At 50.9% G+C, this 23,748-nt stretch overlaps 1 protein-coding gene across 6 annotated transcripts in view; it reads left to right on the forward strand.

Annotated features, from left to right (window-relative positions):
- Nucleotides 1-23,748, forward strand: part of REEP1 (receptor accessory protein 1) — a 93,790-nt gene extending 70,042 nt beyond the window's left edge. For 2 of the 6 annotated variants that reach the window (XM_074354436.1, XM_074354438.1), the window contains 5 exons: nucleotides 7,552-7,729; nucleotides 12,301-12,336; nucleotides 18,309-18,460; nucleotides 20,643-20,710; nucleotides 21,339-23,748. In XM_074354436.1, coding sequence (XP_074210537.1) covers nucleotides 7,552-7,729; nucleotides 12,301-12,336; nucleotides 18,309-18,460; nucleotides 20,643-20,710; nucleotides 21,339-21,399 — 495 coding nt within the window. In that variant the 3' untranslated portion in view covers nucleotides 21,400-23,748. Of the gene's footprint in view, nucleotides 1-7,551; nucleotides 7,730-12,300; nucleotides 12,337-18,308; nucleotides 18,461-20,642 lie in introns of all 6 variants that reach the window. The other 4 variants (XM_074354437.1, XR_012502933.1, XM_074354439.1 and 1 more) reach the window with 4 other exon arrangements.

Consider the following 23,748-nt stretch of genomic DNA (forward strand, 5'->3'; position numbering starts at 1 on the left):
AATCCCGGAGCCGGGGGCCCATGTCAGCCTCCTCCCAGAGCTTCTGTGTTCATTTGGTAGCATCTAACGTGTGATTAATTTATTTGGGTTTGTTTGTTTGTTTGTTTGTTTGTTTCATGCCTGGAGAATGAATTGAATTTGATGATCGATACTGTTGTGGGAGAAATGCTCTCTCTCTTTTGTTCGTTAATCCAATTTTATGTCACAAACGAGGCCCCTGTCTTCGTCCAGCATGTTGAGAGGGAGCCTGCTTGGCCTTGATGTGGGTGGAGCATGTGTAGCTGTAGAGGTTAACTCTGTTGGCGAGGCGGGTGCCCCGTGGGAATTTAGAAGGAAGTACTAACTTTTTGAATCACCGGTGGGAAATGTGGTTGTGCTGGTGGCTTTGTTACCAGCTGCCTGACTCACTAAAACCATCTGACTTGCTTCTCATTCTCACCCAAAGCAGGCATTAGATACCGTGTGCAGTGAGGTGGGCCAAACTTTGGGCTCTGCTGGATCCTCCTCTGGTCACTTGTGTCTCTGTGACTTGTGTCCCTTCCCCTCTGTGTCCCTTTGGAAAATAGGACCTCATCAAGGGCTTACAACCAAACTTAGTGACTGTGTAGAATCAGGGCTCTGTGGGCCCTAATGGCAGGTGCTCTGTTAGTGGTAAACTGTTTCACTTAGAATATCAGGTTGTTGAAGGTCTGGGTGTTCCCAGGAATGCACCCCCTCCCTTGACTGAAGAAAGCATCAAAATATAGAGAATTTGGTATGTGTTAGCTACGTGGCTTACTTATCCATTACAAATTTGGGGAAGGATTAGGAATTAAAGATCTCAGATGAATAGAAAATTCAGTGACATGGTTTACCTCTTAAGGTCCAGCTTTCTAAGAGGAAAAAGAAAAGATTAAAATAACCAGGAATAGATGACCCTCCCTTGCCCCCAAGATACTGCTGTGGGATTTCTGGGGTTCTATGAGGACAGCCGAGAGAGAACCCCGGGGCCACGTGGTACTGACGTGCCCAGAAGGCAGCAAGGTGAGTCTGTTCAGCACATACACAGGCAGCCACAAGCAAACTGGGTACCATGCTTATAGCATCCTGGGGGGTTAAAGAGGTCAAGAGTAGAACAGAATACTTTTTTTTTAATTTCAAAATTTCAACAGTTATTTATTTGTTTGCATCTTTTAATTCATACATGGGATTCATCAGTTTTTACAAGTTAACATTCTCATTGACATGGACGAGTTCACATTAACATAATTACATTATACATTTACATTATACATTGTATAATGTATGAAGGGAATACATGGGAAATTCAGATAGAACAAGAGCTCAACTAAGCTGTTAAGAGACATGCAGAATAACTAATACACTGAACATAAACAAAATATTATTCTCAGAATAACAACATTCCTAAAGAAAACAAAGCATAAGATAGAATAAAGGGGTTTTTTTACAATACGTATAATTAAATAATTTATTAAAATTAATTAACATGTTTCATTTACAAAATATTAACATAGCAATCATTAAGTTTGCTAAGCACTTCAAATAGAAAAATGTTAAAATGGCAAAACTTATACTAAGCAACTTTGACATCAAGGGATCTAAATCTTGCTTACTAGTTCAGGCTGAGCATTCACTCTCCGAAGTACTTTTTCTGGCATGTGAAAAACAGGACCAACCGAAGACAAGTAGGAGATTTCGTTTTCACGGAAGGCTGAGCATGTCTCCCTTTCCAGTCCCACGAGGCTGGGCTGTGGAGAGGTTCTTCCAGGGGTGAGGTGCTGAGGACAGTGCTGACATGTGGTGTGACAGCCCCAGGGGCAGGTGCTCAGATTTGCCTGAAGTAGGCTGACCTTGGTTCATGAAAGGGCCCCAGAATTCTTAGCCTTTCCTGTGGCTCTTATTCTAAACTCAGTGTTGGCTGGGGAGGAAATTGATACAAGACTTAGAACACACACGCATGCACGCTAGAGTTTGTTCATCTTTCATCAGGGGTACCTTGGGAGGCCCAACATTAATTCTAGAGATTTTCAAATCATTCTAGAAACTCCTATCTCGGAATTGCAATCAGAACCCGATGATGAGCCATGGAAGAGGGCCACAGAGTCTTGAACTCAGAATTTTCTCATTAGAAGGGAATCTGGTTCAATGCTTTAACTTCCCAGTGAGACTGGAAGGCTGAGCAAGACCAAGTCGACCTGATCAGTGTCCCCCATAGCAGAGGTGAATACTTGGCTGGAGAGTGAATACATGGCAGCTTCTGGAGACACTGCTTCTCCGTTCTCGTTTGTTTGTTTTATTTAAATAGTTCCAGGTGGCTTTTTCGGTCCACGTAGCATTTGTCTGCAAGCCCTAAATTCACAAAATGGGATCCTCAGGGTGATCTTGGAAGAGTGCGGTGGGTTTTTCTAAAAATGAGATTGTAATGATTTCTTTAAGGTAATACCTGTTCATTGTGCACAATTTTAAAAGTACAAAAGAGGGCACACAATGAAGAGTGCGTCTCACTCCTGCCCCTGCCCTCCACTTTGCACAGTTGTTTTAAAAGAAACCCTGTAACCTTTCAGCGGGCACTTTCACAAATGCATTCATTTGGCTATTGATACGGTGTAACTGGACCCCCGTCTCCTTAGCAGACAAAACTGTGACGATCTCAGCTGGGGTGGAATGAAGAAGCAGCTCTGAGTGTTGACAGATACTCAGAAATATAATTCTCTTTCCACCTGGTCCCCATCTTCACCCACCCGAGTCCTCCAAGGCCAGGTCAATGCCGCCTCCTCCGGGATGCCATGCCTCCCAGATGTGTGCCCTCTGTCCTTTGCACCCTACAGCCCTCTGGCATCTCTCATACACTCCTTGTGGACAGAGCTCAGGCCCCCATTTAATAGGCTACTCCTTCAAGTCTGGGACCCTGGTGATGCATCAGGGCGGAGCAGGTGGGTAGGGATTTCCTGCTGCACCCTTTACTCAGGGGATTGCTCGGTAAATGGCTACATGTTCATGCATTCAACTCCTTGACCCCTAACGTATCTGGTAGAGTAGCAGATGCCAAGGCTTCGTGAATAAATAGAACAAACAGTCTGGGGAGGAAGACAAACCAACAATGCATATGACAGGAAGCTGAGACAGAGAAAGCTTCTCCGAGAAGTGCAGCCATATTTCAGTAAATCTAAAATGCTGTGGTTTCTAAGACACGTCGTTTTCTCACGTACCACTAAGGAAGAAAATGCTGCCAATTAAATTAAGACATAACGTTTTTCCCTTAGAATTTTTACTTCTACTTATTAAAAAGACTCTTTGAACTTACGTAGATGTGGTTATTTTTCTGTGCATCACTTTTGTACATGCATTAAAGGGAACATAGGCACAATAAATTGAAGTGTTTCTAAACGTCACTTCAGCATCTGATCCTTCTGAGTCACTTTTCAACTCAGTTCATCAGTATTCGTGTGCGATCACACCATCTCCCTCACCGTGCCTTCCAGGGCGGTGGTGATGCAGACTGTTGTCTGGCATTTTTATCTGTGCTGCTGATACCCGTCCTGCTGGTTCTGATCTTGTCACTTTCTTCCTTTTGCCGGTGCAATGTGTCTTAGACAACCTGGGCTCATGTTTCTTCAAGTGGGTCTTAAACGGCTTGTTAACAGTGAACAGTCAGGAGTCTCCGTTCTCCAATCTTGCCTTCAGGAATAACAACCAAGGGTATTCACTGTAGGCAGTGACAACAAGGATAAGACAAGATCACTTGTTAGACCCACGCCAATTTCAGAGATGAAAAAAATCTATGTCTTGTAACTGATGAAAATCATTTACAAGAAGTCTAGGAGTAGGGGGGTAAGGTATATAGTTCAGTGGTAGCGTGCTTAGCATGCATGAGATCCTGACTTCAATCCCTCCACTAAAAATAAATAAATTAATGAATTAAATAAATTACCCTCCCCCCAAAAAAAGTCTAGGAGTGGATGGGCACTGTCAGTATTCCAGTGACTCGGTGCTATCAAGTCTCTGAGCAGCTGTCTCCCTGAGTCTCCTTGTCACAAGATGGCAGTTTCCACACTCAAAGGAGACAGCAGGCAGCAGGGTCACATCTTCTTTTGCCTTCTGCATATCAGAGAGAGGGAACATCTTTTCTGAAAATCCCTTGGCAGGCTTCCCTTTACCTCCCAGTGGCTAGAACTGCATCCCATGGCCGTTCATAGCTATGAGGGACTGTGGGAGATCTGTGTTTTCTCACCATTTCGACAGTGGGTTTGGGAATGGCTTTTGGATGGTCAGATTAACAGTTTATCCCCCTGTGGTCAAATACATTTGGGTTATGCTGAGTTAAACAACCCAAAACACTAAGGCTTCTCAAAGCTTTTAATACAGTAATGTGGCTCATTGAGTTATGGAATAAGCTTTTAAGCTTTCCCAAACTTAGTATCCAAATTTATTCTCCCAAAATAAGGAACCCAGTTTTGCAGAATACCAGACAACAACTCTTGGTTGTTCCCAGAGTAACAAAACGAGCTCTCAGAGCAGAGCTGAAGTGGCAGGTGGAACAAGGCTTGTGGGAAGTGAATGGGGATGAGGTGTTTTTTGGGGGGGACTTAAAAAAAGAATTCCTTATTTTATTTATTTTTAATTGAAGTATTGTCAGTTGCAACATGTCAATTTCTCGTGTGCTGCCATAAAAAGAAATAAAAGGATGTCATTTGCAGCAACATGGATGGACCTGGAGATGAAGTTTGAGTGGAGACTGAGTGGGGCTGAGAGGTTTACAGATGAGAGCGCCGTATTGATTTGAACCATCTCACGCTGTTTTGATGGGTACGGGCTGATTTATTTTCAAGAGCCTGTACCCCTGCTGCCGTGATTTCTTCTGAGATAGGACTAGATTGATACTGAGCGATTATTATCCCCTTCCCTTCCTGACCTCTGCCACTTCCAGTCTTCATGATGCTAGTGATGCTGGAGCTGGGCTGGCTGGCTTCCGAGGGTGGAACTGAGTGCTCTGCTGCGCAGGACGTGGGTGTGTGCGGCGCCTGCTTCTTTCTCCCAGATACGCTGCTGAGGCTTTGTAAGAGCCGGCAGACACAGTGGTGGAGTTAGCCCCTGACCATTTACCTGGGCTGGGATCATGAAGCCCCTCCTGGCTTCTTTGGCCAGAAATGATCTTTCTATTTTTTTTTTTTTTCAATTTCAGCAGCGACTTGTGTGTCTCAGCCACAGTACCTCATCATCTTAGTTGACATTTGTGGGACATGTACACGCACTGGGCTTTGTAACGGGTATCTTGCAGCAGCCTCTCATCTCCTCCCCCCACCATCCTGCCACGTGGGTGCAGTTCTGCAGATGCGAGCAGTGAGGTGCAGAGAGGTTGAGGTCACCCAGCTGTTAGTGATGGGACTGGGATTTGAATCCAGGTCTGACTCTACATCTCCATTTCCTTCCGGAATGGCAATTCTGGGTGGTTATTTGTCCATTTGTCTTTTTACATTTTGTCAGACGTCGAGCTGTGTTTTCAGTATTTTCCTAATACACCCAGCACAGGGTCTTGTCCATGGAAGGTCCTTGCTAAATCATTGTCAAACAGATAAATGAATAAACAGGAGGATGAATGCAAGAGCGAATCTGTGAGTGATTTTCCTGAATGTTAACCTAGTGTTGATTACTTCATTATAATTATCAGAATATTTCCTCTCTCTTCTCAGAATCAGTGTTTGTTCCTTGGTCATCTCATTTCGTCTAAGTTCTAGATGTCATCTTAAGTGTTTCTGAGTGCAATAATCATGGATCATTGGCTGATGGATTTGGAGGGGATTATATTGGGCAGCTGGTCCTGCCCTCATCTTTTTGGCAAAGAGCACCCAGCTGTTATGTCTAGAAGGTGAAGCCTCAAACCCCTTGCCAACCCTCGTTCCAGAGCAGTATCTGAGGCAACCAGCATAATTTCTGCCTTTTTCACATAATGCTCTTCAAACACCCCTTTGCCTGGATTTAGAATTCTAATTGCATATATATATATATTTTGATGATTATTTAAACAATTTTCTTTTTGTTGTTGTTAGCTTCCTTGAGATATGTTTTTCTTTTATACTTTGGGTGGGTTGAGAACTTATCTTTTTCCTATTTTCATGGGCCTTTGTTTCATTCTGATGTTTCTTCTAAACCTGTGTGCAAGCTCCTTTGTTTTCCCCTCTCCCGTCTAATGAACTCATCCTGCACTTGCTGAATCTTTTGCTAAAGTTATTTCAGTGAATTGCTGTGCTTTGTTAGCTCATGTTCATTACTTTTTTTTTTTTAATAAAATGAAAAACATCTCCAAACCCTTCTGCCCTCTGTGAAAGCCTCTTGCTAAGCTGTCATGGCCCTTGTTTGTTTCGTCAGTCCCACCGCCAGCCCGGAGCTCTTGCCAGCTGCCCTCGCTGATGTTGTGCTGATTTGCTGGTTCTGTTCTATCTGTTGTGCCTGTTGTCCCTAAGTCCTCTGCCCCTCTAGGACACCTGTTTCCTTCATTATCCCAATAAGACACCTGCATCCCCATGCTTGCTTCCTGGGTACCTATGTCTGCACACTCTCAACTGTGAAGATGCCCGGGTTTTATCCTTTTGCCTGGTGTTTAATTGCCTTTCGCCTCTTGCTCCAAATCCCGCCCCAGTTCTCAACAACCCAGTCTCCTACCAGCCCCTGCCCCCTCGGGTTCCCTTCTCCCCCAAACACGTCTCCCTGTCCAGCCCCCGAGGCACACCTAGAGCAACGCCGTCATCCCTGAGCCTCCGTGATGGTCCTTCTCACTCTCCGACGCAGATTCTGTCATCTAGACAGCGGGGAGCTTGCCTTTCATAAGTATGATGGATTGATCTTGCTTTCCTAAACAAAAGAACAGTTTCCCCTTGAGATGAATTCGTGGCGCTCTCTGAATATGAAATGGTTACAGTCAGCAGGGTGTTTTGGTTTTTTTTTTAATATCGTTTTTCCCCTTCCTGATTCATTACCTTTGGGGTATGTTATGACGCTCCAGTGAGACAGTGGAAGAAAACGTGGCTCGTGAACAGTAACGTGAACAGATAAAAGAAATTGCTGTTGTCACCCATTTAAAAAATAGTGTCTGCATTTTATTTCCTTTGAAAAGAGTAAGGACTGAGCACAGAGATGGTTAAATTCTGATATTCTGACTAGACTCTTGTGTCCTGGGAACAGAGAAACATGTCACTGTGCAAGGATTTTGATTTGTGTGAAAGCCGGAGAAGCAGCAGACCAGCCCTGGAGAGCGGGAGCTGCAGGCAGCAGTCATTCCTTGGCCCTGGGCCTGGCCGAGGCTCTAGTTTATCATGGAGAGGAAGGAGCCAGGAGCCAGAGGAACAATTACTGAGCCCACGGGAGGCTCTAGAATGTTCCAAGCCTTGACCCCTTCAGCGCTGCCAGCAAGCACACCGGGCAGCTGCCCCCCGTAGAGCCCTTCCACATCTTGATCTCCACCTTGCTGGCTGTCAGAGTTCCCTCTGCCCCCACAACTGCCCCCGGTCTGTGGGCCAGGCCTCTGACATGTGCGTCCCCCTGTGTTGTGTCCAGGGACAGGGTGCCTTATCGGAGAGACTCCGGAGCTTCAGCATGCAGGACCTCACCACCATCAGGGGAGACGGCACCCCTGCTCCCCCGGGCCCCCCACCCCCAGGGCCCGGGCGGGCCAGCGGCAAACACGGCCAGCCTAAGATGTCCAGGAGTGCTTCTGAGAGCGCTGGCAGCTCAGGTAGGTGTCACTTCCCTTCCCCTCTTTTCCATCTTGTAGGCTTTGCTTTCATTGAGAGAGGCCCAGGCCACCCTATGGCCCTTGCCCCAAGGACTTGCCACCAACAGCCATCCAGACCATGCCAGGCCGGCCAAGGGGCAGAGCACCACTCAGGCCAGGACAGGAAGCTGGCCTGGGGGACTTGGATCAGGGGCAGGGTTCAGTCACCTGCACAGAAGGGTCCTGCCTCCTCCATCTGAATGTCTGCGGGGGTCGGGAGTGGCTGGGTAGTGATACATGGCCCAAGCCTAGACGTGACAGTCACAGCTGGACCTGGGCCAAGGCAACTTTATCTGTTTTCTTCCTCTCTGAGCCCACATTCGCTGGAGGGATTATCTGTTTTGAGCACCTGAGTGTCTCCTCCCACCCAGGACTTATGGCTCCCGTGGCCCCCTTTCCCTGCATGGTATTTCCTGTCCTCTCTCTCACTCTGCCATCTCCTCCATCCCTGAGCCCCCCCATGCACCATGCACACCCTCAGCCACCACGTGCCAGGGGCCACGTGAGCTCTGAGTCTAATTCCGGTGGTGGCCAGGGCTTCATGGAAACCACACCTCTGCCTCCATGTCTGCCTCTGGGAGAGGGCTACCTGAGCTGGGACAGACCTGGGATCTTATTAAACATGCGGGTTCCTGGGCCTGCCCCGAGGTGACTCTGTAGGTGAGACTCAGATGTGTGATGCCGTCAAAGTGCAGCCACCTTGGGGACCCACTGACGCCTGATCCTTCGGCGGGTTTCAGCATTTTGGCAGGTAGGGGCGTGGATTAGGGGGGTAGGGAGCTGGCCCAGGGCTCGTGGTTTCCCAGACCGTTCCTTGGGGAGATTACAGAGACCTTGGCTCTCAGGATGGGAAAGGGGCTGTAGGGGACGGTTCTGGACCACCACCTCCACCCCTCACCTGTGGTGGGAAATTGAGCCTAAGGATGGGAATTAGGCCGCTGTTGGAATCTCTGGCTGTGATGTGTAGCAGGTGGCTAACCTGCCCTTAAATATATAAATAGGGACGTCCGAGCCACATAGACCTTGACTGTGTGCTGTGAGGTGCAGCCTGCAGGGGGCACCTCCGTCCTGAGCCCTGGGTCCTTCCAGACCCCACCTGATTTTGAGGGTCTGAGACATGGATGGAATAGAAGGAGCCCTGGCTGCCCTGGGGATGGCAATGCATGCTCCCTGCCAGGGAAAGGAGAATGGCTCAGAGCCAGGCCCAGTGTCCGCCAGCTTCCTCCCCTCTCCAGAATGCCCCCCTGACTCCTGGCCCCAGGATTGCAGACTGTGGCTTTTCTGTTGGGAAGGAGATATTTTAACCCTGGCAGGGCTGGGAGGTGGAGGCTGGGCCACGGGCTGAGGTCCACCTCAGGTAGGGGTTATCTCCTGAGGGACCCCCACCCTGTGCTGGGGGAACTGAGGAGGGAATCCCAAAAGGCCAGGAGGAAGGGACCTTGAGGCTCACTCAGTCTAACCCCCTGGCTTTACCAATGAAGAGACGAAGGCCCAGGGAAGAAAGCTGTCACCAGGGTCACCTGATGGTGGCATTCTCTGGTGGCCTCCTGACTCCTGGGCCAGCGCCTTCTGTTCACTCACCCACTGACCATCAGGTTTTCTGGAACATCTACAGCTCTGACCTACTGGGCACTGTCCCAGAAACAGGGATGTGAAATGGAATTAGATCTCACCTCCACCCTTGGTCGGCTTAGTGGCTACTTAGTCTCGGATGAAAGCTGTCCTTGGAAGGAAAAAGGGCCCCCGTTCTGCCAGACTCAGTGGGCCGAGCTAGAACCCATGGGGTAGAGCCCCAAGAGGGTAGTGGCTTACTAGCTGTGTGACCTGGGCAAGCTGGTCGTCCTCTTTGCGCCTCAGATTGCTTATCTGAACACAAGGAATGGCAAGTCCCATTTGTAGGGTTGTCGTGAGGATTCAAACAAAATAACCCATGTGAAGGCGTGTAGGGTCCTGCCTGGCACTCTGTGTGGTAGCTCCTACTGTTGGTGTCTCACTCACCTATGGAAGTGCTTTATGATTCGAACGTGTCCAGGAGCGAAATGGGCTGCCTTGTGAGGTACTAAGGTCCCTGACATTGGAAGGGCCCCTACCAAAGTTAAATAGTCAGGTACTGAGCTCTAGCAAGGGGTTCCTGCCTTGGCTGGGAAGTGGGCCTAGGTGCTCCTACAGTCCCTTTCCCTCTGAGAGTCTATGTTGTCATTATAGAGGTGAACCAAGTAGAGGAAGTGGGCTCAGAGAGGTCATGCTCTGTGCCAAGGCCACACAGGACCGGGATCCAGGCTTCCTGCCTAGACCTCCCCTTGGCGGATTATTCATGGCAGCTTCAGAAGAGATAGAGAGGTCCAGTGGGATCTAAAAGGTGAGGAATATTACTCAGCCATAAAAAAGCATGAAATTTTGCCATGTGTGACAACATGGAGGGACCTGGACTCATTATGCTCAGTGAAATGAGTCAGACAGAGAAAGGCAATACTGTATGTTTTCACTTAAATGTGGAATCTAAAAAATAAGACAAATGAACAGATGTAACAAAGCAGAAACAGACTCATAGACACAGAGAATGGATCAGTGGTTGCCAGAGGGGAGGGGGATGGGGTGAGGGGCAAAATGGGTGAAGAGTATTGAGAGCTACAAACTACTAGATGTAAAATGGATAAGTCACAAGGATGTAACACACAGGAGTACAGCCAGGGTTATTTACAATGACCTTATATGGAGTATGGTCTGTACGGATATTGAATTACTATGCTGTACACCTGAAACTAATATAATATTGCAAGTCAAGTATACTTTGATTCAAAAAAAAAAAGACAATGGGAGGCATTCCCTGGGCTTTGACCATCTTCCCAGACGAGCACTGGACAGAAACGGATTCGGGCTGGTTTGTTTTGGACCTGGCCCCGCCACCCGCCCTCCGCTGCGCCTGCCCTGGGAGGCAGCGGCAGCTCGCTGGCGGCCGTCCTGCAGGCCGGGCGGGGGCAGCTCACGGAGAGCCAGAACTGCGACGTGACCCGCTCTCCCCACTGCCCGCCCTCGGCTGTGGCACCTGTGATTTCAGGGGGTGGGGAAGGCAGGTGCTGACCCAGCCGGGAGGGTGGGGAGAACTGGCCCTCCCCTCCGGCTGTTCTGGGCCTAAAATAAAAGTCATCTCAGAACGAAAGACAGGCGAAAGATGGCCCAGGGCCTGGGCGTGGGGCAGAAGCACTCAGATCAGAGGCTCAAGGGCTGTCTTACCCTGGAGGCGGAGGGTCGGGTTGCCAGGGAGGAGCTTTGCCAAAGGAGGCCCAGCTCGCGTGCCCTCCCCGACCCCAGCGTGGGCCTTGGACAGCAGGCTTGGTCTGTAGGGGAAAGGCCCCCGAGTCTGAGCTTCCACCGCGACTGGGTGACACTGGGCCTGTGCAGAGACAGCAGATGCCATGCAGCGAGGCAGACGTCCCTGAAGCAGCCACCACACTTGTTCCCACTGGGGCTGGATTCAGCCTCAGAACCTTCCTCAGAACGACGCCTCGGGCGGTGCCACCAGAGGATTTGACCTTGGCACAGGAAACGAGCCCAGGCCACCTCCGCTTTTCCCTCTGAAGAAAAGGCACAGTAATCCCCATTCAGCTTGCGTCTCAGGGCTGTGAGGAGAGCAGTCAAGGTCGTCTGCCAGCCCTGGGCATGTGGCAGGTGTTGAGGGCAGGCTGGGAGAGGACAGGTGAGAGGCTGTGGCTGCCCACCCTGGGGTCGTATGCAGCCAGTTGGAAGCAAGTTTCAGTGAACATATCGGTTGAGTTTGAAAGCATGATGCCTGGTACAGACATGCACAAAACCGAATAGGATATCATGTAGCAACTTATGTAAAATAAAAATCTATGCCCATTGTGTAAAATAACACAGTACAATTTGCAAGAAGACATCACCCTCCCTGCAGAATGGACTGGGAGGTATGTTGTCAGACACCATTCATTGAAAGCCTGGCATTGAACCCCAGGAAGGGTACAAAGGGAGTTGAAAGAATGATCCTTGCCTTCCATGAACTCGGAGACAGTCAGCATGTATTTAGAGAGTGCCTACTGTATACCAAGGCCCAGATGTGCACTGAGACCAATGGAGTGTGTGAGGCAGCCTCCAATTGGGCCTTTGACCAAATGGCAAGACATTAAGCACTTTGGGGGTTCAGAAGTCAGTCTGAGAAGGTTTCCTGCAGGTCATTCTGACCTGGGAGACAGAGAGAGAGGTGGGGCATCTGGGCAGGCGCAGTTGGGGTTGTTCCCCGGGGGACACTTTGACTTCGTCCCCTGCCTTCCCTCGGGCTGCGGGACACAAGGACTGACCTCTCGGGCCAGGCAAGGGCATTTTCTAGCACCTGAGAGGAAGCTGAATCTGGAATGATCCCTTCCCCACCTTGGTGTCTCTACAGAGACCCACATTCCTGGGACCCCTAAATTGAACACACTGGGATCCCCACACCTCCCTGGGGCCTCCCTGTTTGCCTGGGGCTGGTTCCTGTCCAGTGGGGGATGTCACTGACGGTGCCCCCGTCCCCACAGTGTGTACCTGCTGCTCCACCTGCAGGACCCGGAAAGGTGAGTAAACAGCCAGCTTGTCTGCAGTGCTCTGGACTCGCCTTGGGAGAGGCTCTAGCCAGGAGCTGGTGCCCGGCCTTGGGGCTCCCTTTCAGCTGCAGGGTCTAGGGCTGGAGTCAGGAGGTTATCGCCTTAAAACAGCGGACATGTATTATCGTACAGTTACCACAGGCTGGAAATTTAGGAGTGGCTTAACCAGGTGGTTCTGGCTTAGGGGCTTTCAGGGATTGTGGTCAGGATGTCGGCCAGGGCTGCGGTCACCTGAAGGCTTGACTGCAGATGGCTCTCTTGGGGCTGTTGGCTGGTGGCCTCAGGTCCTCTCCAAAGGAGCCTGCTGGAGCATCCTTACGACACAGCAGCTGGCTTCACCCAGAATGAGTGATGCGGCAGAGGCGGGGGGGCAGGCGGGAAGCCGCAGCACCTTTTGGGACCTTTAAAGTCACACACCCTGCCCCTTCTGCCTTATTCTCTCTGCTGGAAGTGAGAGGCTTTAAGTCCAGCCCACACGCAAGGGGGAAAGGAATTAATTTCCACTTCCTGAAGGGGAGGGGAATCTCTTTGAAGTATCAAAGAATGGATGGAGATAGTTTAAAACCACCACAAGGTCATAGTTCCTTGTGCTCTGGGTGATGAGGGCACAGGCACTTGCCCAGGCCCTCTGAAGTGATGGAGCCGTGTGGTTCCAGGGGTTTCGGTCCTTGTGCAGCCAAGGGAGCCCGGGTCCTGCTTTGCCACTTACCGGCTGCGTGGCCGTGTGTGTCACCTAACCACTCTGAGCCTTGGTTTCCTCATCTTGAAAAAGAGCAAAGAGTCCCTGCTTCCCCACCTCCCTGCGCTGTTGTGAAAATGGCTGTGAAAGGGCGCTAATGACTGTTACTGTTACAGCCAAGAGACCCCAGGGAAGGGATGGACCTCGGCTCTCCCAGGCCTGGGCGGGGACCCGGGCGGCCACCCGCCCTAGGTGTGGGTGGTGGCTTGGCCCTGTTGTTCTCTCCTGCCCTGCTCCTGCTCTTTCCAAGACCTTAACTAGACAAGTGAGGGACTAGAAGTGGCCCTGGGCTAACCCAGGCCCCTTTCTCCCTCCCCTGTGAAGGAGCTGCCTTTGGCTCAGAAGGCGAGAGGGGCCGCCCTGGCCCGCAGCTGCTGGCTGGTGTGAGGGGAGGGGAGGCACGCCTGGTGCCCACTGTTGCCTGTGCCACCAGCCCCGGTGCCACTGAGACACGGCTCGTGCCTCCCGCGTCTGTGGAGAGCAGGAGGACATGAAGCTGCGATTTAAGAAGTGTCCCGTTTTCTCTTTATTTCTTCAGTTTTAAGACCTTCAATGCTAAGGTTTTTACAGGTCTGTAGAAGACCTGGGATGGGGGGGTTGGAGGCCATATGCTTCATGTGAACTCCCGGTCCAGGGAGTCCCGGGCAGGGGGCCGGGAGACCAGCATCCTGCTGAAACCGGCACGCGAACACGTGCTCAATAAAGGAAGCAGCAGAGGGGCTGCGCGCAGCTGTTTCCAGCACTGGGGCCAAGACTGGGGCCTGGTGGTGCACCAGTTCAGGGGAAGCAACCGCACGGTCCCAGCGGCCTCGGGCAATTATGGTTATTTCCATCTATTCACCCCTGAGCCATTCTGAAAACCTCTCCTTCTGGGACCTTGTTGCCTGGGGGCCCAGGGAGAGGAGAGCTGTCTTCTCTTCTGTTCTTTCCTGGTGGGCCTGCCCTGCGCTGCTCTCTGGGAAGCCCCCACCTCCCGCGACCCCTGGTGGTTCCGTGGCCGGGGCCTTTCCTGTGCCCTTCCACAGAGTCACAGCCGACGTGGGAGCTCAGTCGAGTTTGGTCTTTCCTGGGAGCTGCGGGGATGGGGGTTTTGGGGGATGGGGCAGCAGGCAGGGCTCGGTGGAGGCCTCCGGCGGGGGTGGCCCTGCTGTGAGTCGCTGTCTGGGAGCCCCTGCCCCAGCCCTGCCTTTCTCGGCCCTCTTGTCACCCAGGGCCCTGGAGTTCTCCCACCACCTCGCTGAGGTCTGCTTTCCAGGGGGAACCAGCGGATGACTTGTCTACCCCATTTCCCTCCATGACAGTGGGAAAGCCCACTGGCTCTCCAGGCCTCAGTCTCCTCTGTAAAGTGGGGGCTGAGGTCGATGCTCCCTGGGCCCTTCCCTCTCTGAGCGGCTCTGCGAGAGTGAAGGGGGCTGGGTGTGAATTGTCAGCAGGTGGTGTCGGGGAAGGTCTGTCTCACACCCGGGGCTGGAGCAGTGATGCTGGGAGAGGATTTCAGGGGGTCACAGGCTTTGATCAGAGGGGCCCATCTGGCCCCCTGAAATGGTTTTCATCTGTGTATCTCAGGTCCTGGGGGGGAGAACATTCTGCTCCAGCCCTGCCCCGTCAGTCGTTCCCTGCACATCTGTCTCTTCTTCTGTTTCTGATATTAGCTCTCCCGCCCCTACCGCCTGCTCCCCTCTTTTCTCTCTACCTACCTTGACATTATACAGAACTGAGCCCTGAGTTCTGTTACTGCTTGGAGTGAGTCACAGAGGTGGAGTTTTTCCCTTTTTTTTTTTAAATCAAGTGTATGAGACATCATTTCAAAAAGCAGAGTCATTCCCTTTTTGTCCTATTTAAAGAGAGAGAGAATTGTGTCTTTCTTGAGTGTGGCCCCCGGGGCAGTTTGTTTCCTCGGCAGCAGGAGCCGGGAGAGGTTTGGAGCTGGGAAGCGAGTGAGTTGTGTGTCCGTGTGCGTGTGTGTGCGCGTGCGCACTCGCACTCACACGTATGTTTCATCCCCTCAAGTTTCCTCCCTAACAGAATATTCTTTTCTTTCCTCCTCGGTGGCCGTCGGGGACGTGGATGTAAGTGTTCCAGACAGGCGTGCTCTCCTTCAGACCCACTTGCTGACTGTGATTACGGGCCCCCACTAATGTGTGCCGTGTGGGGGTGTTTGCTAACCTGGTACATTCTGCTGCACTTTCGTTGTGGGGAGGCCTAGTGCTCCTACAGACGGATCAGCTCGGCCTTTAAGGGCTCCCTGCCCTCCCTACAGAGAGAAGAGGGCAGCTGCTTCCCAGCCTGCACGTTTGCTAATACAGACTACTAGCCAAGGCCACATACTCCCTCCCCTGCTGTGGAAAATAAGAGTGACCCCTGGCCTTTCTAGAGGCTGACCAGCCTCAGGCACCAGGGTCAGCTCCGCAGGCTCATGGCCTTGGCTGTTGTCCCCTGAGGTTTGCAGGTGGCTGTGGCCGTGACCTTGCGTGAGAGATGCTCCTATCATACAAGCTGTGTCCAGGAGCCATCTGAGTATTAAGATGGGGACAGCAACACCCTTTCAGGTGAACACAGTGGGTCATGAATTCTGTTTAGATCTGCTGGGAGAGGGGTGTTGAGGTCCACCACTGAATATTCGGTCCAGCCACTCTCTTGGTAGGACCGTATTCTGTAGGGTTTATTTCTTCATGTACACTCCTCCCTGTTCCAAAAAAAGATTCAAATCTACTTGTGGAAATGTAGATGTTACAGCAAACCAAAGTAAGAAAAATGAAGCTTGGAAAGGGAACAGGTAAGATGGAGTCAGAGTGAGAAGAGAAACTTCAGGGCATGCTATCAAGTCAGAAGCTGTCACAAGGCTGGGTTTCCTCGAAGCCAGTGCAGAGGGAAATGCAGAAGAGAGATTCAGTGTGACAACAGGGCAGCCAACCCGAGGCTTAGGTCAGCTTGTGCGCAATGCTTGCACGGGTCCCGCGAGTCAGGCAGAATATTACAAACAACATTCTTGGCAAAAACCCTCAGTGAACATGGTGACCAGGAGGATTATTCTGCTTCATTTTTTTTTAGTCTCTCTGTGGCTTCCATGGGAAGCCACTTCTGCTCCCCCCAGCTGCCCACACTAGCTTTCTTTGCTCCCCACCTCTGCTGAATTGAATGCTTGTTTTGTATTCCCGACTGGATATCTGGGTCCCCCTTGATCCATCACTCCCAGTGGGCCAGTGGGTTACTTCTTTTCTACCCTTTGGTCCATGCTCAAGGATGCAGTGGAGGACAGACTCAGAGCCATTTTGGTTTCAGTCCTGAGACAGTGGTGGTGGTGGTGATTATTATCGTGATGTGTAAGTTCATTGCTCAGTACCCGTGAGTGCAGACCAGTTCAGCAGGCTGAAGTGTTGGACGCCTGAGGATTTCTTGGTGACTCTGGGCTGCCTTCTGAACCCAGAGTAATCAGTACAGTAAATCTGGGCCAAGAATTAGAGGGAGCCGCATGCGCAGAGGCACATTGAAACCAGCGGGCTCTCAGGAGGCACGGAGTCCTGCTGGCGCGGAGCCGGCCAGGCTACTTATGCAGTTTCTGCCCTAGCCAGCGGGCTCTTGGTCCTGGGCAGGCCTGGCTCGTTTTCCTCCTGTCAGGTGCCCAGAAGGAGTTTCCTCGTGATGGGTATCGAGTTCTGATCTGGGACAGGAGCTGCGCTCGGAGGTGTCAGTTCTCCGCCGCGGCTGGTGGACCAGTGGCCGCTGGCTGCGCATGCGCAGCCGGGCTCAGCGGGGCCGATGAGGCGCAGCCGGAGTCCTCCGAGCTCAGGATGCTTTCCGAGGCGGTGAGACTGACAAGAGAGCCGGGGCGCGCAGCGCAGGCCTCGTGGTACACATTCCAAGTCCTGCTGGGTGACCAAAGGAGTAGGGAGGCCGGGGAGGGCCAGAGTATTCCGGGAGGGCTCCCTGGAGTTGCCAGTGTTCATGTTCGGCAGTCCTAAGGTTGCAGCAGGCTGGGGCTGGGGAAGGGACCGGAGGGAACCTAAACCCGGAGTAAACCGGCTGGGGAATGCACAGGAGCGAAAAACGCAAAGGAAAGTTAATGATCTCAGGCTTGGCCCTTACTCGGGCGCTGCCTCCCAGCTCTGAAATTCGTGGTTGAGACAGCCGTGCTCTCGTGCTGCCCCCTGCTGGCTGTCGGGGAGCATGGCAGCAGTGACGGGACAGCGGCTCAAGATCAGGGTTCCGTTTAGTTTTACTTAACACCACACCTAGTGCTGTTATCCGCCCTTTGATGGAGAGAACACATTTGGTGGCTGAACGTGTGTTTAGGAGTAGTAGCAGGGTGTCCCAGAAGGAGCTCTGGTTTCTCTCTGCAGGCCTTGGGGTGGTTGGCCCAGGTGATCTGAGGGCCCCCTGGCTCTGCCTTCTGTGATTCTGGGTTAGAAACAATATAGGAAGCCTAGAAGGATGTGTCTCTGGGTGTCAGAGAAGCTGGGTGTGGTATCTCTGCTAAGATAGGACTACGTGGCCAGATGACAGGAAATATGCTCAGCACTGAACATTGAAAAAATACTGCGCATTCAGTGAGTGAATGAATTCTGGAGCTTTCCCTGCGGATTAGTCACGGCAGATCAAAACAGGAATGTTGCTACTCAGTTGTCCTTCCACTAGGCTCCTTTTGCTTCTCTAGGACTTGGCCTTTGAAATGAAAAATCTACATAGCTTTGATTAAGGTTCTCTCTGAAGGTTTCCTGGCATTTACATCCTGTCTGTTAGAGAATGCTTGGAGCTGAAGGTGGAAGTGTAATTAAGGCACTGTCAACACTGCTTGGATGTATCATATAGAAAACTGTGCTCTTCCCCTCCAGATGTCACTGCCGCCATCCTTTCTAGGAGACTCTTTTCCCAAGCATTCTTCTGGTGTGGCCTCACTGCTCCAAGCTGCAGGGTTTGACACGTCTCAGTTAAGGCCACCTCCCTTGTTAACGTCTCAGCAGATTCTGAAGTCTGTACTTGTTCCTGTGCATAGTGCCTGACCAGTCTCACCTCTGCACCCTCGTGATCCCGGACCCCCTGCAGTATCCCCAGGTGCTACTGGGGCCTTGGCTCTCCTAACCGGCCTGACTTGCCGTGCTGTGTGCCTAACCTTGACCTTGCCTGCCCTCCTTTGCTCCTTTCTACACTGATCCCTCCTCGCTGTACTTTGTCTCCTCTGTGTAGATTGTAAATGGACATTAAGTGGTTGAGGGAGATGTGAATGAGGGTGGTGTGAAGGCATGGGAGCCCCACCAGGTCCAAAATCCACTGGCGTTTTCTGACGAGGAGGAGGAAGACTTGCTGGATTTCATGTACAAGTATAAGGCACCTCGAAAGACGGAGTTCCCCCTGGAGGTACACGGTGTCAGGGGCTGCGGGTTGGAGCGTGTGTTTGCACAAAGGGCTTCACCCTGGAGATCTGGGGCTCCTGGGGGCGGCATCTCCTGGGACACCCAACATCTCCTGAGTGCCTGGGGTGGGGAGATCTTCAAATGGGCAGGCCAAGCCACTAGGTAGCATCTGGCTGCTTGCCAAGGGATGAAAAAGACTCTGTGCTTTTATTTAGAAATAGGAGAGGTGAGATAGCACCTAGGGATTTAAACAAACAAAACCATAAAAGCCCAACTACTAGCCTAAGGTGATGTGTGAGTGAAAAGCATCCCAAGTGAGTGTTTTGGGGGAAGAAAAGCTCAGAATGTGTTATATGACAAATTTTTATAAATAAGCTTGTTCATCTCTGTGTCGTCAAGACCCAGCACAGTTCCTGGTACAAAGTAGATACCCATAAAATGTTATTGAGGGGCACAGCCTTCAAAATGACCAAAACAGTGCACCTGGTAAATGTACTGTTGCCAGTTGTGGATGTGGATGGAGTTTTGGCAGCAAGAGGGCCAAGCCAAGAGCCTCAGGACCTGGCTCTGTGTAGGGTCACCAGCTGGGGCTCGAGTGCTGGGCGGGCAGAATTGGGGAACCCCAGAGTCGGCTTCTCCTTCCCCACCTGCTGAACACGGCGGCCCGAGAGTCCATCTGAGGCAAGTTGAGAGTCCCCCATCCAGAGAGCAGAGACCTTTGTGAGACTCAGGTGAGGCAGTGCCTGGAACGGTTCCCCGCCTCCAACTCAGGGGCCCGCCGGCCCTGTTCGCACGAGGACCGCAGTCCTTACCGCCGCGGTGCGCACGCGGCCATCAGGCTTCTTCCCCGGGTGGGGCACGCAGGGGTCAGTTTTGAAGTTAGAGGTTTTGGTAAAAGATATTCTGGGTTTGGACTCTGCCCAAGGAGTCCTTCACAGCCTGGGCAGCGCCATGATGGGGAGAGCGGCTCATCCCAGAGGCAGGGAAGTTGCCAGAACCATTCCAGATCCTGAGGGTTTGTGCCTTTTTGGTTTTGTGCTGTTTAAAGCTGCACAGGGTGTTTTACTGTTACCGTTGAACTGCTGAGGCCGATTACTACACAGACGCTTCAGCGATTCTTCTCGTACTCTGTCCAGAGGTGGCTGGTACCCATTTCCTAGCCTAAAGTTGTAGTGTGAGGACTCAGGATGTGGAAGGCCAGAGCCTTCGGTTCCTGCCTCTTCCTCTCCCGCCTCCCTTCCATGTGCCCGCGGGGCATGTGCTACTGGCTGGGAAATGGTGGCGACATGGACCTGCCCTCCAGAAGTCAGTGTGGCAGGGCAGACAGTGAGCAGAGAGGCACACTCCACCACGAGTGCAAAGCCCCCTGACATCCTCTCATGGGTTAAACACCGTGAGAACCGAGGAGGGGATCCTGGCTGTGAGTGGGTCGCAGTGGGTGGGGCTCAGGAGTGACTTTGCAGCTGGGTCCTCAGGAGCATTAGAAATAGCCAGACGGAGAAGGGAGGAGGGTGTGAAAGGACAGTGTAGAGAAAAAAGCTGAGTACGGAGAAGTGGGCCAGATGTGAACGCCCTTGAGTGCTATGCTAGGACAAACATCTCCCTTTTCTTTTATCGTAATAGTAACTTCCCCTGTGATGTGCGTGCCCCCTGGAAGGAGGGGCCGCTGGAGAGTCATTTGCAGGGGAGATGAGGTGGAACCCTTTGTACCTAAAGACAGTGTTTCCTCTGCTGTGTGGTGTGCTGTGCATGAAAGAGGACTGAAAACTGGGTGATGGAATTTTTAAGCACGTACCAAGAAACACGAGGCTGGTTCCCAGAGGAAATAGCAAAGAGCTGGGGAGGCCTTTCTCTCTGCTGAGTCATTTGTTGAGATCATTTTGCTCCCAGGGCAGAAACAAGCTGTGTCATCCTTCTGCACCACCATTGACTCGGGAGGTCCGGGGACTTAGGAGAGCATGAAGAAGAGGGTGGCCCGGCTTCACGGGGACGCGGGGACATGACTGATTCCCACTGCCGAGGCTCCGAGTGCCTCCCCCCGCCCCCCCTCCCGCCTCCTCACACACACACACCTGCATTTGGCCTGCGGAGCTGGATGTCACAACACAAACCCAGCCAGGGGCCGTCCCCAAAATGTCCCACGTTTATGCCAAACTGAGGGATCCTTTTTCTGTTTTCCCTACCAGGCACCGCCTAGAATCCTTCGATCTCGCTTCAGGAAGAAAAGTACCTCATCCTCGGCCACTGAAACCACGTGAGTGAGATGAGCCAACAGCACCGGATCCACAGAATGTTCCTCCTCTGCCTTAAAGAGCTATTTATTCACTAATAACATAGAAACCCGCAAGCTGGTGTGCTGAGTGCGCAGCCTCGGACATGGCCTTTTCTCTCTCCCCTCTGCCGCTTTGAAGAGTTTTTCCCCCCTCTTTCCTTTTCTTCATTTTGCTGGGGAGAGGCTAAAAAGGGAAAGGTAGTGTGCAGGCGGTGTGACCTTTGTCTTCTGAGGTTAGTAATTTTCCACAGTTGGATTGTCATTGCAGACAGCAGTGTTTTTAGAAATAGAAGAGAACCCCCCCCCCGCACTGCTGAGATGTACATTTGTAATTTATTTGTTGCATACTTCGTTTTCAATCCTGTATATGCAAACAAAGCAATTTTTTAAATCTTTTTTTTTGTTCTTGGTACTAATACTTTGGACTATGATGTACATATTTATGGCTTTTGGCTTAATATAGTGGGCTTGCCAGGGCTGCCAGAGGTTCTGATGTGTAAGAAAACTGCAAAAACAGACGTGTGAAAAATTATTTTGATTCTAGAGAATGTCTCGGATGTGCTTATAAGCTTCCAAACACAACTCCAGTGAAACATCCCTTTTCCTGCAGGGCGATGGTCCATGTTCTCCAGACAGTCAATATACCAGAGAAGTTTAGGATGAAGAGATAAGATTTTAGTACCAGAGGTGAGTGGAATGAGGTCAGGGGAACAGCCTAGAAGACGAGAAAAGCCACAGGAAGCTTGTCTCCCCTGTGGACCCAGGATCAGGAGCTTGTGAACCCTTCTGGGGGACTTACCGTCGCCGGAGGCAGGTGGCTCACCCTCGGGAGTGCAGACTCACAGAGCTGTTGCGAGGAATCCTTTTGAGTGTTTCAAAAGTGCTTGACAAGTGACTGTTCTCCTTCATAGGACCCAGGGCTGTGACCGATTTCCCCAGGTAGAGGAGCCTACAGCTGGAGCGCTTTGTTTTAGAGAACACTAAGCAAAAATCAGCCAATCAGTCCGAACAGAACCAAGCTTAGCAGCGCGCTTTGTTTCAGCCGGGCTGTGAGGCGCACCCGAGGCACCCAGCTTGCCGCCGGAGAGCCGGGTGCGAGCGAGCTTGCGGAGGCTGGGCGGTCTGCGGGGGGGGGGGGGGACACGCGCGCCCGGCTCCCGGGCCGCTGTGGCTCACGCCCGCGGTCCCCTCCCTGGCTCGTGCAGAAGTGAGCAAGACAGAAGTCGCACGCTCCTGGGCGCTCATTTCGTACACGCCTGGATCGCTTAGTCAGAGAATAGAGCACCATCTGAGGGGACTCCCTACTTAGATGGAGAGTTTTATCTGAAAAGAAGAATCTGGTTTAAATAGCATTTGATGTGAGGCAGCTGCTCTCCCCAGGAGGGCTGAGTGTAGGCCTGTGCTTAGGTAAGTTGGTGTTCCCTTTCAGTGTAATGCATGCAGTGGTCACAACCCAGTTACTTATAGTCCTTGGATTGTGTTTGTTCATAGCAATGCCCTGAACACTAGAGAATTAGCGTCATGTACCACGTAGAACTTTGTGTCAATCGGCGATAAACAGGCCCAGTTAAAGACTGTTCCAGGACTGAGCTAGTCCAACAGACACCAGTCTTTGCTGATGAAGCGTGGACTGGATCTTAGCCACCTCAGAAGGGGTTTTACTTGAAGCCGATCGTTACTAGATATGCATATTTAAGTCCCTTTACCCCGCCCCCCCCAATGCCGCTGAAGGTGACTTTGTAATTTACAAAAGGATTTAGGAAAATAAACCTAAAAGCAAATTTGTGGTTCAGAGAGCAAATAGGGGTGGTCTGTTCTTTGTCTGTGCCCCACACCCATCAATACCTAAACCCGACAGGGAAGACAGAAAACTTGTTTTCTTCAAGCTCACTGAATAGTTTCAGACAGAGGAAAAATATATGCTTTAAAAGGTATTTATCTGATATTGGGGAGTACCCAGAATATGAGAAACAAGTACAAAAAAAGCTTGACTTAAGCAGCTTTTTAGCAATTTTTTTTTTGCCAGAATAATAAATGCCTTTAGCAGCAGAGATTAAAATCCTAGATTATCACCATTTTACAATGGAGAGTTTTAACAAGTACAGGCTATCAAGTTTGCACTCAATTATGCCAAAAACCAGTCTGAAGCACTCTGCTCCCAGACACGCTGTATTACTTCTCATTTAAAAATTAAAAAATATAAAGGTATCCAAACTGCTGTCTTAATGTAAGTGTAACTATTTTTCCTTCAAGTGTTGATTAGGGAGTCGGTTTTGCTCTTGAAAACACTCACTGTACAACTGAGAGCAGCTGTCCTATTTCTGGCAAAAACGTGTTTACTTATCCAACAAGCCGTGCATTTGTGTGTGGACTGATGTAGAATGTGAATGCCTCAACGTGTACACGTCGTGGTGTGGAGTTCTGTCTAGAGGATAAAACTGAATGTTTTTAAGTTGCTGATTTACAGACACAGGCTGTTTACAAAACGCTAGCTGGAAAGTCTGTGATTTTCGCGTAGTAACTTTTAGTTATTCGCTATCGAGCACCCGTTCTGTTTCTGAGGGGGTGAGATGTAGTGTTGTCCTTAGAAACTGGAGAGTTAGGCGTAATCCCTCCTGGCTTTGTGTGAATAGCTTGCTCACTTCGCTGGCCTCTGAGATGTGTGTTCTCTGTAGTGAACTGTCCATGTGTCTGTGGTAACAGTGCTTTGTCAACCATGACCATCACTGAGCACCTTCCTAGTCCTTCACCTTGCACAGTATTTCAAATGGTAAAGGATGTGCTTCGTTCGCAAACAGCACACGCTCAGAGAGCTGCCATTCTGGACTGTGGCTGTGCGTGTCTCCTCTTAGTTGATTTCTGTAATCCCTGTAGAACGATCTGTAATAAAGTAGTCTGCTGGACTGTGCATATCAAAAGGATGTAAAATTACAGTATTCCAAAGGTTGAAGTTCTGCTCTTTTGTTATATGCCTGATATATACCTTGAATAAAGTCTTAACATTTTTCTTTTAAAAGACA

The sequence above is a fragment of the Camelus bactrianus genome, chromosome 28, assembly GCF_048773025.1.
Source record: "Camelus bactrianus isolate YW-2024 breed Bactrian camel chromosome 28, ASM4877302v1, whole genome shotgun sequence".
NCBI lineage: Eukaryota > Metazoa > Chordata > Mammalia > Artiodactyla > Camelidae > Camelus > Camelus bactrianus.